We start from the raw sequence: 14265 nt of genomic DNA, 5'->3' as shown, positions 1-14265 counted from the left end.
CACAAGGAAGGATGAGGGGAAGGCGAGATAAGGGGGAAGGAGGATAAGGAAAGAAGGATGAAAGGAAGGAGCTCAGGGAAGGGGGGGGAAGAATGAAAGGGAGGAAGGGATGAGGGGAAGAAAGGAGGATGCTTTGCCCTGGCCTCACCTCAGCTCGGTGGGTGGGGGTGGGAGAATCTCTCGCCGCCGCCGCCTCCTCCGCCTCCTCCTCCCCAGCAGCGACGGTTACTGACGGGCTGGGTGTGCGGCGCGGCTCCCTCACACAGCGCCCGGCCCCGGCCCCCGGCCCCCGCCTCCCGCCCTGGCCGCCCGCCTCCCGCTGCCGGCCCGAGCCGCGCTCGCTCGGCTCTGAGGGGACCCGGGAGCTGCCGCCGCGGCCGCCAGCCTCCCCGCGGCAGCCACTAGGGGAGGAGGCAGCGCGCCTGCGCCGCCGCCGCCGCCGGGCGCGGGGAGCTGCCCGCCGAGGGGGTGACGGGGCGGGGGGAGGCCTTGCCGCCGCTACCGGTCCCGACTACGCGGGTCTTCAGGCCGGCTGCGGGCCGCCTCAGTGCGCAGTTGCTGTGAGTATGGAAACGGCGTTGCCAAGCGGCCGGGTGAGGGAGAGAGGGGGCGGCGCGGCGGAGGAGGCATGGGGCTGGGGGTGTGAGGGGAGGGGAGCGGGGCTTGCGGGAGGCTCCCGGGAGGGAGAGGGCGGCGGCTGCTGCTGTGTGGGCCGGGAGAGGGCTCGGCGGGAGGCCCAGGGTGGCGGCGGGCAGCCGCGGCAGGTGGGGAGCTGAGGTGAAGGCTCCCCGGCCGGACGGGCGCTGTGGGGCCCGGCGGCGAGGCGGGGGGGAACCGGGCTGCGCTGGCCGCAGTCCGGCGGCCTGGAAAGCGGCGCCGGGAGGGGATGGCGCGTCCCGGCGCGGCGGCGGGGCGAGGTGCGGTTCAGTGGCCGTGGCGTGTCCATCTTGTGCGGGTGGTAAGGCAGAGGAGGCCGAGGGGCAGCTGCAGAAGGGCTGTGCCTGGCAGCGGGGGCGTCGCAAGCGCAGCCCGGTCGCCGAGGGACAGGGCTGGGAGCTGTGACAGGAGAGGCCGGCGAACAAAGAGCTGGGAGGGAGTTGATGTGGATTTATTCGCGTAGTGATCTCTTGTGCTGCTTCAGATACTACGCAGGGGGAAGATGATTGCTTTTGAGTGTACTATCAGGACCGATTGCAAGAACTTCGGTTCTCCTGTTCTCTTAAACTACAAAAACTTTGATTACCTCTTTCTGTTACTTGGGTGTTGTACAGCCCTACATTTGCTGCACCAAATGTCAGCTTTTGTCCCTCTCTGCAAAGCCTCGCACTTATCTTTTTTTCTGTTACTTCACTTGTATTGCTAATCTTACCAAGCTGAAGGGTTTTTTTGCTATGCTGCAGCACCTTCTTCTGCTGTTTCTTTTGGATGGAACATGCTGCCACCATCCTGCTCCAAAATCGCTGAGCCTGAAGTCCCGTCAGCCCCGGTGGCGGAGGATCCCTGCGGAGTAGGTGTCGTTGAAGGGACTTTGCCGTTTTGAGGCAGTGTGAATCCCCTTGACGTGCCGTTGTTCCGTGCATCCTTTGCACTTCTTGTGGCATCCATCTGCTTCCCCAGCCTCTGCGTAAACTCACAGGCAACAAGGAGGGGAGGGGGATGAGTCCTTCCATGCTTTTTACCTTTTCTTGCCTGTTTTAGGCTTGGAGGGAGCTTGCCAAAACAATTTCCCTGCCTCAGCCTGTAAGGGGATGATGTTAGTAGTACAGGTATCTATTAGGCCTCAAGTAGAGGCCGTAGTTGCCAGTCTTTTTCTTCTCTCTTCCCCAGCCTGAGAAAAATATAGTCAGGATCTCTATTCATTTTTACAATGAATAAATGAGGAAGGAAGCTGAATTGGAACCTGAGTTCCCTTTATCGAGGTGCAACAACAGTCCAGGGGAGAGTTTGAAGCAGGGAAAAAAATTTCATAGGCAAGAACTCATTTAAATATGAATTTAAATATGATCAGACTCATCATGGCACATACTGGGTAGAGCTATATAACAGATGTAAGTAGTCAGAGTCAGTAGCATGCAGAAGTACTTTGAATTATTTTAACCTCACAGTATCATTTAGGACTGAAACATGACCTATTCTGTATGTGGAAACAGAGCTCATGCTAGGCTGGCCTGCCCTTTACAATGATGTGTAAATTATTGCTGTAAGGCAAACTAGGCATTAAGTTTGTGTCTTTAATAGGCTTTCAGGTTGCATCAAATTGCTTTTCTAGGTACTGGTATTGTCTTTCCCATCCTATTGAATGGAACCATGTGATGTTAGGAAAGCTTTACCTACAAGGTAAAGAAGCAAGACCTCTGTTTCTTGCCTTCGTTTCTGTACTCCATATCTTTTGGATTGCTCGTAATTCTAGGTAGGGGCAGTACCTTACTTTGTTGTAACTGGCAAGCCTGTTGTAAATATTAGTGGAAAGAAGCAAGGTTCCCAAATAGAACATAGTAAATTACCCACTCCTTTATCACAGTGCATTACATCACTAATTGAATGTCAGCTAAATGTTTCTCCAGGCATTTGACTAAAATGAGCATGAGCTATAGTGTACATACAAGAACCACAAATGGTAAATAAGTATGATTATGAAAAATGATATAACTTCTTCCCTTCACCAGCAACTAAACTGCAAATACATCTCTTGTAAATTCGAACCAAAGGACTCATTCAACTATCTGTGCATGTTTCTTTTTAACGTGTGTCAATTTAAGAAACAAATCAGATTACTTACCTAGTTCAGATTACTTTTATCTAAGACAGAAGACATGGACTGCTGGACTGTTGCTAAGAGGTCTGCCAGAATGCGATAAAGAAATCAGAAAATCTGGTAGAGCTGTATGAACTTAGTCTTCTTATGGTCCTGAAAGACAGCTCTGTCCGCTGTTTAGACATTTCTTTCTTTCCTTTAAGTTATTAACATATTTTTGAACTTACCTTTATTTTTTATCACTGTAAGCTGTCTCAAAGAAAAGGAAGAAAACTGAATTTGTTACCACTGTTTACTAAAAACTGAGATAAGCTGCTAAGCTGCTCTGTAAATGAATGTAGCTCTTACCACCCAGGGGAGGCCAGCTGACAGCTCCTAACAAATGCAACTGCCACGGGATCTCCCACTGCCAACTTTCAGCTACGTATAGAAAAGAGACATCACCAAAGCATCAGAAATATTGGGCACTTTGATTAGCAAGACAGACAAAAAGACTGTTCTGCTTAAGTGAAATGTGCGTCGATGCTGTTTATAAATACATCTTGTTGGTTTTTTAGTTCTGTGCCAACTGTGGAACTGTCTGTCACAATATAGAACCCAAATATTAAGCATATACATGGAAAATAAGAATGATTGGAATAAAAACTACAGAAAAATACAAACAGGGTATGCTTCACATGTGTCAGTGAGCCTGGTTCCTGTTGGTCATTTAATCTTTACCTTGCCTTTAGTTAAGATTTTTCGTGTTGAGTTCTGCAATACATAATTAGTCAAAGGTGTAACTAGTCAGATACAAGTTGCATTCACTGCAGCTTTTACTGGGAGCAGCTGATTGAAGTAGAAAGGAGATGTAGAAATTCGGGGGAGAACACACACTTGGAGGGACATAAATATGCCTGGGCAAAAGGTCCTGGGAGAGCTGGGGTTCTTGAAGCAGCATCCCCCACCCTCAACCCACCATGTGCCATACGAACCCTCTGATTGTGCCCAGTCACCTCACATCGCTGTAGCAGTCCTTATCTATATAAAAAGCCATCAGGAAATGAGTGGGATCATTGTCGAAAGACATTAATGCAGGACCTAAATCTGTAATGGTGGTGTGATTAACCAGAAGGTAGATGTACGGGAGAAACCACGGTTTCTTATGAGTTCTGTAGACAATTTACAGGATTTATGTTGTGGAGACTGCGTGGCAGAAAGGCCGTTTAGATTCTGTAAGTGCAGTGCTCTTTGCTGCTTTTGAAGAACTCAAAGCTGCGTGATCCCTAGAATAAAAAGTGAAGGAAATCAAGGGCGTTGTAAGTTTCTCTGCTTAAGGAGCTATATGTTGGCATTTGTGGTTATATAGGCAGATTGTTGATTGCAAGGGTATCGCATAGCAAATTTCAGCACATAGGAGTCCTGGTTTTCAAATACTGACCTATAGTTTACTGATGGCCAGACAGATCTGAACTTGACTTTCTGTAAGTGAATGTAGCTCTTACCACCCAAGGAAGGCCAGCTCTATTGAGTATTTTTGTATCTTTTTTTTTTTTTTTTTTTTTATGACAACATTAGATAGCAGGTACCTTGACATGACATAATGTACTGGAAATCATTTTCTTCTGCATACCATTTAAATCTGTAGCAATAAAGCCATAGTCTGTTACCTATTACTACACTAGCTATGACATGATATCCAGCAAATACAGGTTTTCTCCATAATATTACATGTGTTCTCTGACAAAGTTATTTTTGGATAGTGGGGATAATAATCTAGAATTTTTATATTCTCCAGCATACAAAAAGAATTTACACTGAGGGTAGATCTAAAATTATTCTGAGCATATTTATAAATATAATCACAATATTATACCTTAATGCTAATTCCAGCTTTTTTCTTTTTTTTCTTTTTTTTTTTTTTAACATAGCAATCAATTTATCTTATCAGTTTATTTTTTTCCCACATTTGTCTTAACTACTGGGCATTTAGCTTTTGCTATAATATATCTGTCGTGTCATTTAGCTCTTTTGCTCTACTTTCTTCTGTTTTTCTAGCATCCAAATACTGTACAATATCAACTTCTTCAGTAAGACCTAATATTTGACATGTTTTCAGTCTTAAAATAGGTTAGTCCACTTCTTGAAATATTACAAAGCATGGTTTTATCTTTACATCTAGCTCTCATGAAAATACCACAGCAGGAATTATCCCCCTTACCCCAGCAACAAGTCTCAGCATTGTGTCTGCATACACAAAAAAAAACCCTCCGCACCTTTTGCTCATCTTTTCCCTTGTAGAACATTCTTCTACATGAAGAGAGATTCTTGCTAAAAACAGTCTTGATTGTTTGCTTCAAGAACATGAACTTTTTTGAGCTCTTATTTCCTCTGTTATGATCTCAATACCTCTTTGTGTCTGGATGGGCTTTGTTTCTTTCGCCACCTAATCCTGAACCCCTGTTCCTATTTGGACAACATTTGTGCTTTATTGAAAAAGAAAATTTCTGGGAATGGGAAAGCAAAGACTAGCAGGGTTTTTAACGGAAAGAATCAGTTAACTAAAATCGAAGAGAAATGGAGGAGGATCTGTATCTCTTAGGCAACTCAAGCAGACTTTGAAAGCTGCAGGTGGAACTTAGAGTGCTTTAAGCTTCTTTTAGGCTCAGTTATCTTTAAAGACAAACCAAGTAACAGGTTGTTGTTTAAAGCAGATTGTTGCCTGCCTATACTGCAGGGAGATTGTCAGCAGCTCTGAAAGATATTTTAGTGTCTTGTATTAGTAAGACATCACCTTTCGGACTTAATTGTCTGTGTGCCCATAAATATCCAGGGATTGACTAAAATCATTCACCATCCCTGAGCACAAGTGGGTACCTTTTGGACAGGTATTTGAGTGGCGTATATTTTGGTTTAGGTATGTCATTTTTGGCACATTTGCTTGAGCACTGCGTTGCAAATATTTCTTGCTTTTCCTCTGCAGTGAGACATTTCTGTACTAGATATTAGCATGAGCAGCACAGTAAGCCACAATAAAGTCTTCACACCCTGCAGGTCATTTAAATTGGATATTGTATAAAGAGTCATATGCAAGGTGGGTTCTGACACTAAGACTCTCCTGCCTGCCATGCCCTCTGCCACCCCTTTTGAGTGTTTTCTCTGGCTCAAAAGAATCTGCCAGTCAGAGCATCCAGGGACTTACCCTGACTTGTACCTCTGAAGTAACTAGAAGGCAAGGAGCAGATGCAGTTTGTTTTGAAAAAACCACAGGGGGTATGTCTGTCCACTTTTTTGTGCTGGAGAGGATGGGGCAACTACCTTCGCTTCTTTCAGAAAGCTGGCTTTAAACATTCAAAAGAAACGCAAAAGAGACACCAGCTCTTTGCTTTTGTCGGACTAACATTGACTAGATTAAAGACCACCATAGCAGACTGTTAGGAGGCCTTTTCCTTAAATGGTTACTTCTCAAAACCACAGGAACAGATTTTAAATTTTGTTAAAATTTTATTTTGAACGTCAGTTGATGCCACCTCTTAGCAGGGTGGGGGGCGTGTGTGTGGAGGTCATCCCTCATCCTTAATTGCAAGAAGGGCAATGTGTGGTAGATTTATTGCACCTCCATTTCTTGAAGGGGGGGTGGAGAAAGAAGGATTTAGAGATCTTGCATGTATTCAGAGAATGTGCTATAAACTTTGGAATATTCGATTCAAATGCCATAAAATCTCTCTCTCACATTTATAAAGCAAATCGTGTTCTATCCGGACAGGGGTAGCAGCTAGGGAAAAGATTGAGGCTCAGGAAAATGTAACTTCTCAGCTCTTCCTCAAGCCTCCTTGAATAACTGACTTGACTTAATTATACATATATCAGAAAAATTATTTTTTTTATCTTTCCTTAAAGCTCTTCTCCTCCAAAAACCTTGATCAGATAAGGAGTTCTTAAGCGGAGAGCGCTGCTTTTCATGTTGACCACCACCTTCTAGCTGTTTCCCATCTGTTGTTTGTAAACACTTCATGTCTTGTGCTGCTGATGTTGTTAGCTCCTTGGAAAACAAGCTCTATTTTCTTATGTTTGCACACCGCATCAAAACAACAGGAAATCTGTCCAGGACTCTGAATCCTACGCAATGCCAGAATATAGTTTTTTTCTTGCTAGGGATCTCACTTAGTGAAACTTATCAGAGGTAAACAATGCTGTTGCAAACTGTAAGACAATGTAGTTCAGCTGTACACAGAGTATGGGTTCGGGTAGTCTGGTCTATGGGGGAGAACAAGACAAGCGTGAGAGAGACCAGAGGAGGGAGCTGGGCTGAGCGTGTGAGAGAAGGGACAGGAGGTGGGAGAGGAGCTAGGCAGAAGGTGCACAGCTTAAAAACTGCAGTAGGTATTTTTGGCTCAAGCCTTCACAAAACTAGTTGAAGTTGTCTTCTGGAACTGCTCTGTCCCTAGAATTCCTTTCTTTTGCTAACTAAAGAAAGGCTTGGGAAGAAAGATTAATATCCGGATCCTAATAACTGTCACAGTAAGAATGACTCTCTTCAAAATTTTCAGTCTGAGAAACCAAAGGGTTTTCTGTGCTGCCATGGCTCCAAATGCAGTTCATTAAGTATTCCTCTGTTGAAGAAAACAGCCAATGGATTTGCTTCACTTCAGGGAAATTACTGTCCTCGACCTTCTGCCTTTTCGATTATTACATCCTGTGTGCTTTCTGTACATATGAGGTGGGATGGGAAGCTGTCTGGTACTTGCTCATCCATGTGAAAATTGCTGGATTCCTCTACTGACTCATAGTACTTTTCTGCAATGTCATTTGTGAGTATTGGGCTAAATGTTGATCCTTTCTCAGGCCGTATTATACAAACACCTGTTGTCTTTATGAGACTTTTAGTAGACAAAACATGACAGGGAATATCCATATCTGACATTGCATCTTGGTAATCTAGAGGTAACTAGCTGTAGAAATTTTGGTCTACGAGAAAAAGAAACTTGCTTTTCTTTTTATTAACCTTTCTTTTGGTTTGTAATTTCTGGTTTGCACTACATTAAAGATTCTCTGTACTTAATTAAGGGTTAAAACAGATACTTATGTTACGTTACTTGCTAAATATTTTTTATTAGAAGAAATGCAATCACTTAAATATATTTTCTATATTGTGGGCGCAAAGCAGTGGCGAGAGAGAATCAAGATTTGTTTTAGACGCAATAATGTTTGCAGAAATTATCTCCCACATCTTGGAAGTATGTAAAATTTCTAATTTCTTTTTTTTTTCTATTGACAGAAGCCCAAGATGATGCATCTTTCCATTAACATCTGTAAAAATGCACAAAAGACTTGTAACTAAAACATGGCCTGAAGAAAGTTAATGAAGTTGTTAGTAGTCTGCGTCACAAATGAAAAGACTATGGATGACTCTGGTCTTTTCCTTCAGGCCTTGATGAATCATGAAAATGACAGAAAGTTGATTTTTCTAAAGGAGCAGCAGCTGTAAGTAAAAAAGAGGAGACAAATCAAGAACGAAATTAAATAACAGAAAGCTGATGACAAGAGCTGCTACTGGTGGTGACCAATCTATTGTAAGCTGAAATTTTCTTGCATCTTAATGGACTTTTTGACCTAATTTACAGAGTCTTTCTTGTTAATTAACTTTTTTATGAAGGTCAAACCTTGTTTTCTGCTAAAGATCATGTACTTCAACTAGGAAATCTTTTATCATCTATAGTAGCAATACAGCAACATAAAATTCAGGTTTTTTGATTATGAACAAATTAATATATCATGAGCAATAAGCCTGGAGTATTTCACGCCCCTTTACCCTCTTCTCACTTTTCCTTGACAGTTAAAGAATGATATAAAAAATTCCTTTTTGTGTTTGTCTGTCTGTCATGACCAGTGACAATAATCACATAGGCTTATGAAGGCAGACAGTTATATAGCAGCAAGCTCATCCACTTCCAGTTTGGAGACAGATGTAGTTTCAAACAGAAAGAAAATGACATCCCAAAAATCCGCATGGACCTGTTAATTGTGAGAGAAATATGAGAAGTGTGAGAAGAATGCTCCATGTAAAATGAGCATGCCACATTTAGATAAAAACCTTGACTTTAGTATCAAAAATGCTATGCACATTCAAATTGAATCATGCAGCTTATTACTTCTGAAAGTGGTTGCACCTCTTGATCGATCAGGTCAAGAGTTACATAAGGCCTTACATGCCTTACATAAAGCACATCTCAAATGGGAATGACACTGCAGGAATATTTACATTTTCAAAGCATTCTTCATATTTGAATGACAGCTGAATGAACCGTCCCATAAAAAAGAAAGAAAGAAAACAGAGAATGCTTTTTCATTACATTAATGAACCTGCTCAGAAATATTGAAGGAACATATAGCAAACTATAGTGATCATAGGACTTGCAATAATGTGTTGAGGGGGGAGGGGAAACTACCACTATCCTATTTTGGAAATTTCTCTGACAGGGTACTAGGATCCATTCCATTTCATGATTTCTTCGTGCAAACTACATTTGTAAAAACTACTTCGTAAAAACTGAGTAATTTTCATAACAGAATTTTGGCATATTAAATCAAAACAGGTTGCTATGACAGTTCCTACAAATATTTCTATTTTAGCTTTGTTTTGTATTATAAATATGTCAAGATGAAGCCATTTCTGTCAAAACAGAAATTTTTCCTCTTGGGAAAATTTTCCAGGCATTTTTTCAATGCCCTAATTCTCAGTATTCGTCGAAGTCAAGATGAAGGCTAATTTCAAATGCTCTAACTTACATCTGCATACTCGTAAGCCCACGAGAACATAGTTTTAGTCTTGTAAATGAGTAATGTCTTTAGATACAGTATTGTTAGTTGAATTGACTTTGTTTACTGCTCTGTACAAGAAGTTACTGAAAAATAAATGACACTTAACATTGGCTAAACCGTTTCTAGTGGTTTCTGAAATGGAGGTCAATGGTATAGATACAAGCCATTGCCAGAACATGTTAACAGTTCTGGGTTTTGTTCCAGTAGCACAATGCCAAGAGAAATCTAAGTGGATACAAGGAATTGCATCTAGTCCTTTGTAAATAAGAAACAGGTGAACTCTCAAAGGTACAGACATAAAAATAGCACAGATTTATCATACAGACTTCATTGATGAAATCTTACATAAGGAACTCATTTAATTTTGGTGCCGGCGGACCACTGTAAGTGTTAGGCAATAGCGCAAGTAAAAAAAAAAAAAAAAAGTGTCTTTCTGTGTCAGTGTATTTACAACAGGATAAAGTTGACTCAAAGTTTTTATGGGGGATAGTATTTACCAAATTGGTAGTTGAGTCTTCGCATTCAGAGGCGTAGAAAGGACTGGGTATTTTCAGGTTTTAGATTTTTTGACGTCAGAACTTAAGAACTATAGCTTGGAGAAGGAGTTGCCAAAGACAGAGTTCACTTGTGTGGGCAATAAAGTTGATAAATTACGGTTTAAGGTGTTTCTTTAATTAAAATTCATAGATATGCCTCCCTGAAATTAACCCAGATGTGTTCTATACACGTGGGTTAATCATGGCTTTTATTGCAAATGGGTTTGGGTTTTTTTTGATTATTGATTGATTATATCTCCTAAGACTGGCTGACATCTATGTTGGTTTATACCACAGTCTCTCAAAATGTGGTCCAGGAACTACAACATGGAGCAATATATGCTTGAGTTCTGTCAGAAAATCGGAAATTATTTGATTAATGGCAGTTTATTTCTGGTGCTCTGAAGTTGCTAAGAAAGGAAAAGGGCATGTCCCGAAGCAAGGAACAAGATAACCAGACAACATATTCAAAAAGAAGGCAGAGACAGGCAGAGGGTGTAATATTCTGAAAAAGCAGATAGAAAAGAGCTGATTAAAGATCAATAAGCTGAGGAACTGCAGGAGCCAGTGTTACCTGCATTTTTTCAGCACATGTTGAAAGGCATTTTGCTTGAAAATACAGAACACAGACTTTTCTCTTGTTCTTTTCTCTCCTAAACCGTGGAGTTGTCTCAGAGATGTTAAGCAGTTGGGAATGGAAGAGAAAGGTGGTCCATATAACTGTATATGAGATGTTATGTAGTCCTATGAAAAATTATTCTTATGAAATGTTAGAGAAACTCCTGATTTCTCTTTTTTATATTTAAACTGTAGCTAACTTCACTCTTTCCTCCCCCTGCATACGCTGGCATTAATAGGACTTTGGCAGTTGACTTGCAAGATACAAGATACACTTATTTTATGCTCTTATTTTAACATTTCAATGTTTTTGTCCTGTTAGCAGGTTATAAATGCATATGGTTTGGGAGAGCTTAGAGTAATAGGGAGTAAAACGGAAAGTGCTCCTGGGAAATTGGTTATTTGTATAAAGCTGATAAGAAAACAAGTGCTTTATGTGAGGGCTCTGACTCTGTTAAAGGACATTTGGCTTGAGGACAGCATACTTCTTGGCACACACGTTTAGATGCGTCTGTTATTACACTACTTTGTACTATGAACAGAAAAACAGTGTGTATCAAATGCTTTCTATTATGTATCTTTGCTATATATGTGTCAGCATGTATTGGGAATATACAGACAAATTGATTCTGTGAATGTGTATGTCCAAATCACAGAATCATAGAATGGTTTGAGTTGGAAGGGACCTTAAAGATCATCTGGTTCCAACCCCTTGCCATGGGCATGGACACCTTCCACCAGACCAGGTTGCTCAAAGCCCCATCCAACCTGGCCTTGGACACTTCCAGGGAGGGGGCATCCACAACTTCTCTGGGCAACCTGGTCCAGTGCCTCACCACCCTCATGGTGAAGAAATTCTTCCTAAGATGTAATCTAAATCTACCCTCTTTCGGTATAAAGCCATTACCCCTTGTCCTATCGCTACATGCCTTTGCAAAAAGTCCCTCTCCAGCTTTCTTACAGGCCCCCTTCAGGTACTGGAAGGCTGCTATAAGGTCTCCAGGCTGAACAACCCCAGCTTTCTCAGCCTGTCCTCATAGGAGAGGTACTCCAGCCCACTGATCATCTTCATGGCCCTCCTCTGGACGCACTCCCACAGGTCCATGTTGGGGGCCCCAGAGCTGAATGTAGTACTCCAGGTGGGGTCTCACAAGAGCCGAGTAGAGGAGAATCACCTCCCTGGACCTGCTGGCCACGCTTCTTTTGATGCAGCCTAGGATACGGTTGGCTTTCTGGGCTGCAGGCACACATTGCCGCGTCATGTTGAGCTTCTTATCAACCAACACCCCCAAGTCCTTCTCCTCGGGGCTGCTCTCAATCCATTCTCTGCCCAGCCTGTATTTGTGCTTGAGATTGCCCTGACCCAGGTGCAGAACCTTGCACCTGGCCTCACTGAACTTCATGAGGTTCTCACAGACCCACCTCTCCAGCCTGCCAAGGTCCCTCTGGATGGCATCCCTTCCCTCCAGCGTGTCGACCGCACCACAGAACTTGCTGTCATCAGCAAACTTGCTGAGGGTGCACTCAATCGGACTGTCCATGTTGCCAACAAAAATATTAAACAGCACTGGTCCCAGTACCAGCCCCTGAGGAACGCCCCTTGTCCCTGGTCTCCGCTTGGACATCGAGCCATTGACGGCAACTCTTTGAGTGTGACCATCCAGCCAATTCCTTATCCACCGAGTGGTCCATCTGTCAAATCCATTTCTCTCCAATTTAGAGACAAGGATGTTGTGCAGGACGGTGGCAAATGCTTTGCACAAGTCCAGGTAGATGACATCAGTTGCTCTTCCCTTATCCACCAATGCTGTAACCCCATCATAGAAGGCCACCAAATTTGTCAGGCACAATTTGCCCTCAGTGAAGTCCTGTTGGCTGTCGCCAGTCACCTCCTTATTTTCCATGTGCCTTAGCATAGTTTCCAGGAGGATCTGCTCCATGATCTTGCCGGGCACAGAGGTGAGATTAAGTGGCCTGTAGTCCCCTGGGTCTTCCTTTTTACCCTTTTTTAAAATGGGGATTATGTTTCCCCTTTTCCAGTCAGTGGAAACTTTACTGAACTGCCACAACTTCTCCAATATGATGGATAGTGGCTTAGCAACTTCATCCGCCAGTTCCCTCAGGACCCACAGATGTATCTTCATCAGGTCCCATGGATTTGTGCACCTTCAGGTTCAATGGTCTCGAACCTGATCTTTTCCTTCAGTGAGCGGTTCTTCATTCTCCCAGTCTCTGCCTTTGCCTTCTGCGACTTGGGCGGTGTGACCTGAGAAGACTTCTGCTGTCACTCAGAGCTGTCATGCCTTCAGTCAGGTTCTGTACATGGAGAAACCGTGTAAAACTGGGAGTCAGCGTGTATAACACAACTTGTTTAAAGCTCAACAGGTGTAAATTTATGTAGAAGTAAAAAGGATGTGCGTACTAAGAATACCTGTAATTGCTACACTAGCTGAACACATTTGAGGGAGGACAATCGTAGAAATATACTCATCATAAGAGCGAATGACAAAATAAAGATGTTCAAGATGATGTGGAAAGGAAAAAAAAAAAGAAAGCTTACCATTCAGTATCTGATTTTTTGAAAGTCAATGGCCGATACACGCCATCCCATGGAGGGTGCTCAAGCCGTATGTTACTGATACTTTCTCAACTTTCCTAACAGTAAAAAGCTGTCTGAGTAGTTCAGATCTGTGATTTATTTGACTCTATAAATGTTTTAAAAATCTTACTAATGACTTAAGAAAAAGACATGCAAACAGTCATAAAAGATGAGCATTATTTAAAAGTAAATGTGGGTGTGGTGCCTTGACGCATTTAGAATATGAAGAAGTATGCTGCGTTAAAGTATTGAATATGTATTTTCATTATTTATTCAGTGGCCAAAAATACCTTAAGAGCCTTTTAGGTAGTGTGTCATAACATCCCTTTCCCAAAAGTGGGTCAAGGCGTACGTAGCCTGTGTTTACAACATGGGTCTCTCTTAAAAAAAAAATCCCAACTGTACAGAAGGAGCTAACACAACAAAGGGTCCAAATCCTGTACGTTTTAAGTGAGTATCATCTCCTTTGACCTCGATATGCCTCAACCTGGAGCAATAGCCAGAGGATGTGGTCTAGTATTATATTAACGACAAATTATCTTGAACTCTTTTTGTCTTCAGTGCTGCAAAAGCGCAATGATGATGTATACTGGCTCCTCAGTCTGCCGCCAGATGAAACTCCCTCTTTCACAGAACAAGAACAACGGGGAGCCTCCGATGATAGGAGGCAGGCTGCCAGGTTACTGCCCACAACGCAAGATTGTGCAAGAACAGAGGAGCAGCACAATCGGAATTTGACATAATGAAGCACCTAATGCTAATAACAGTGGTGAAAAGGGAAGGAGGGAGCAAAGGTTGTTATCACAAGGTCCTCCATTTGTTCAGCTAAGACCTTAATTGTTGTACCTTTTATTAGTTGCAGGGAATTATAAAGATGTAAATTACAAGGTAGTTGGATGAGTTATAGCTGCGCGGATGTCTAATCTAAGCTGAAACTGTAAAAGTAAGATATTGAG

At 42.6% G+C, this 14265-nt stretch overlaps 2 protein-coding genes across 3 annotated transcripts in view; one reads left to right on the top strand and one right to left on the bottom strand.

Moving 5' to 3' along the window:
• Window positions 1-287, bottom strand: part of CTNNA2 (catenin alpha 2) — a 510643-nt gene extending 510356 nt beyond the window's left edge. For both annotated transcript variants that reach the window (XM_087736026.1, XM_087736022.1), the window contains exon 1: window positions 149-287. The gene's annotated coding sequence lies outside the window, so the exon portion shown is untranslated. The remainder of the gene's footprint in view (window positions 1-148) is intronic.
• The window catches only part of LOC148051327 (uncharacterized), a 69604-nt gene continuing 55467 nt past the window's right edge, over window positions 129-14265 (top strand). Inside the window, exon 1 of the mRNA XM_087736428.1 lies at window positions 129-560. Coding sequence (XP_087592554.1) covers window positions 129-560 — 432 coding nt within the window. The remainder of the gene's footprint in view (window positions 561-14265) is intronic.

Source organism: Nipponia nippon, unplaced genomic scaffold (assembly GCF_047370975.1).
Source record: "Nipponia nippon isolate SJK-2023a ecotype South Korea unplaced genomic scaffold, ASM4737097v1 scaffold_6, whole genome shotgun sequence".
NCBI classification, from domain to species: domain Eukaryota; kingdom Metazoa; phylum Chordata; class Aves; order Pelecaniformes; family Threskiornithidae; genus Nipponia; species Nipponia nippon.
Note: the sequence above shows the minus strand (reverse complement) of the source record. Positions and strands in the feature narration are given on the sequence as shown.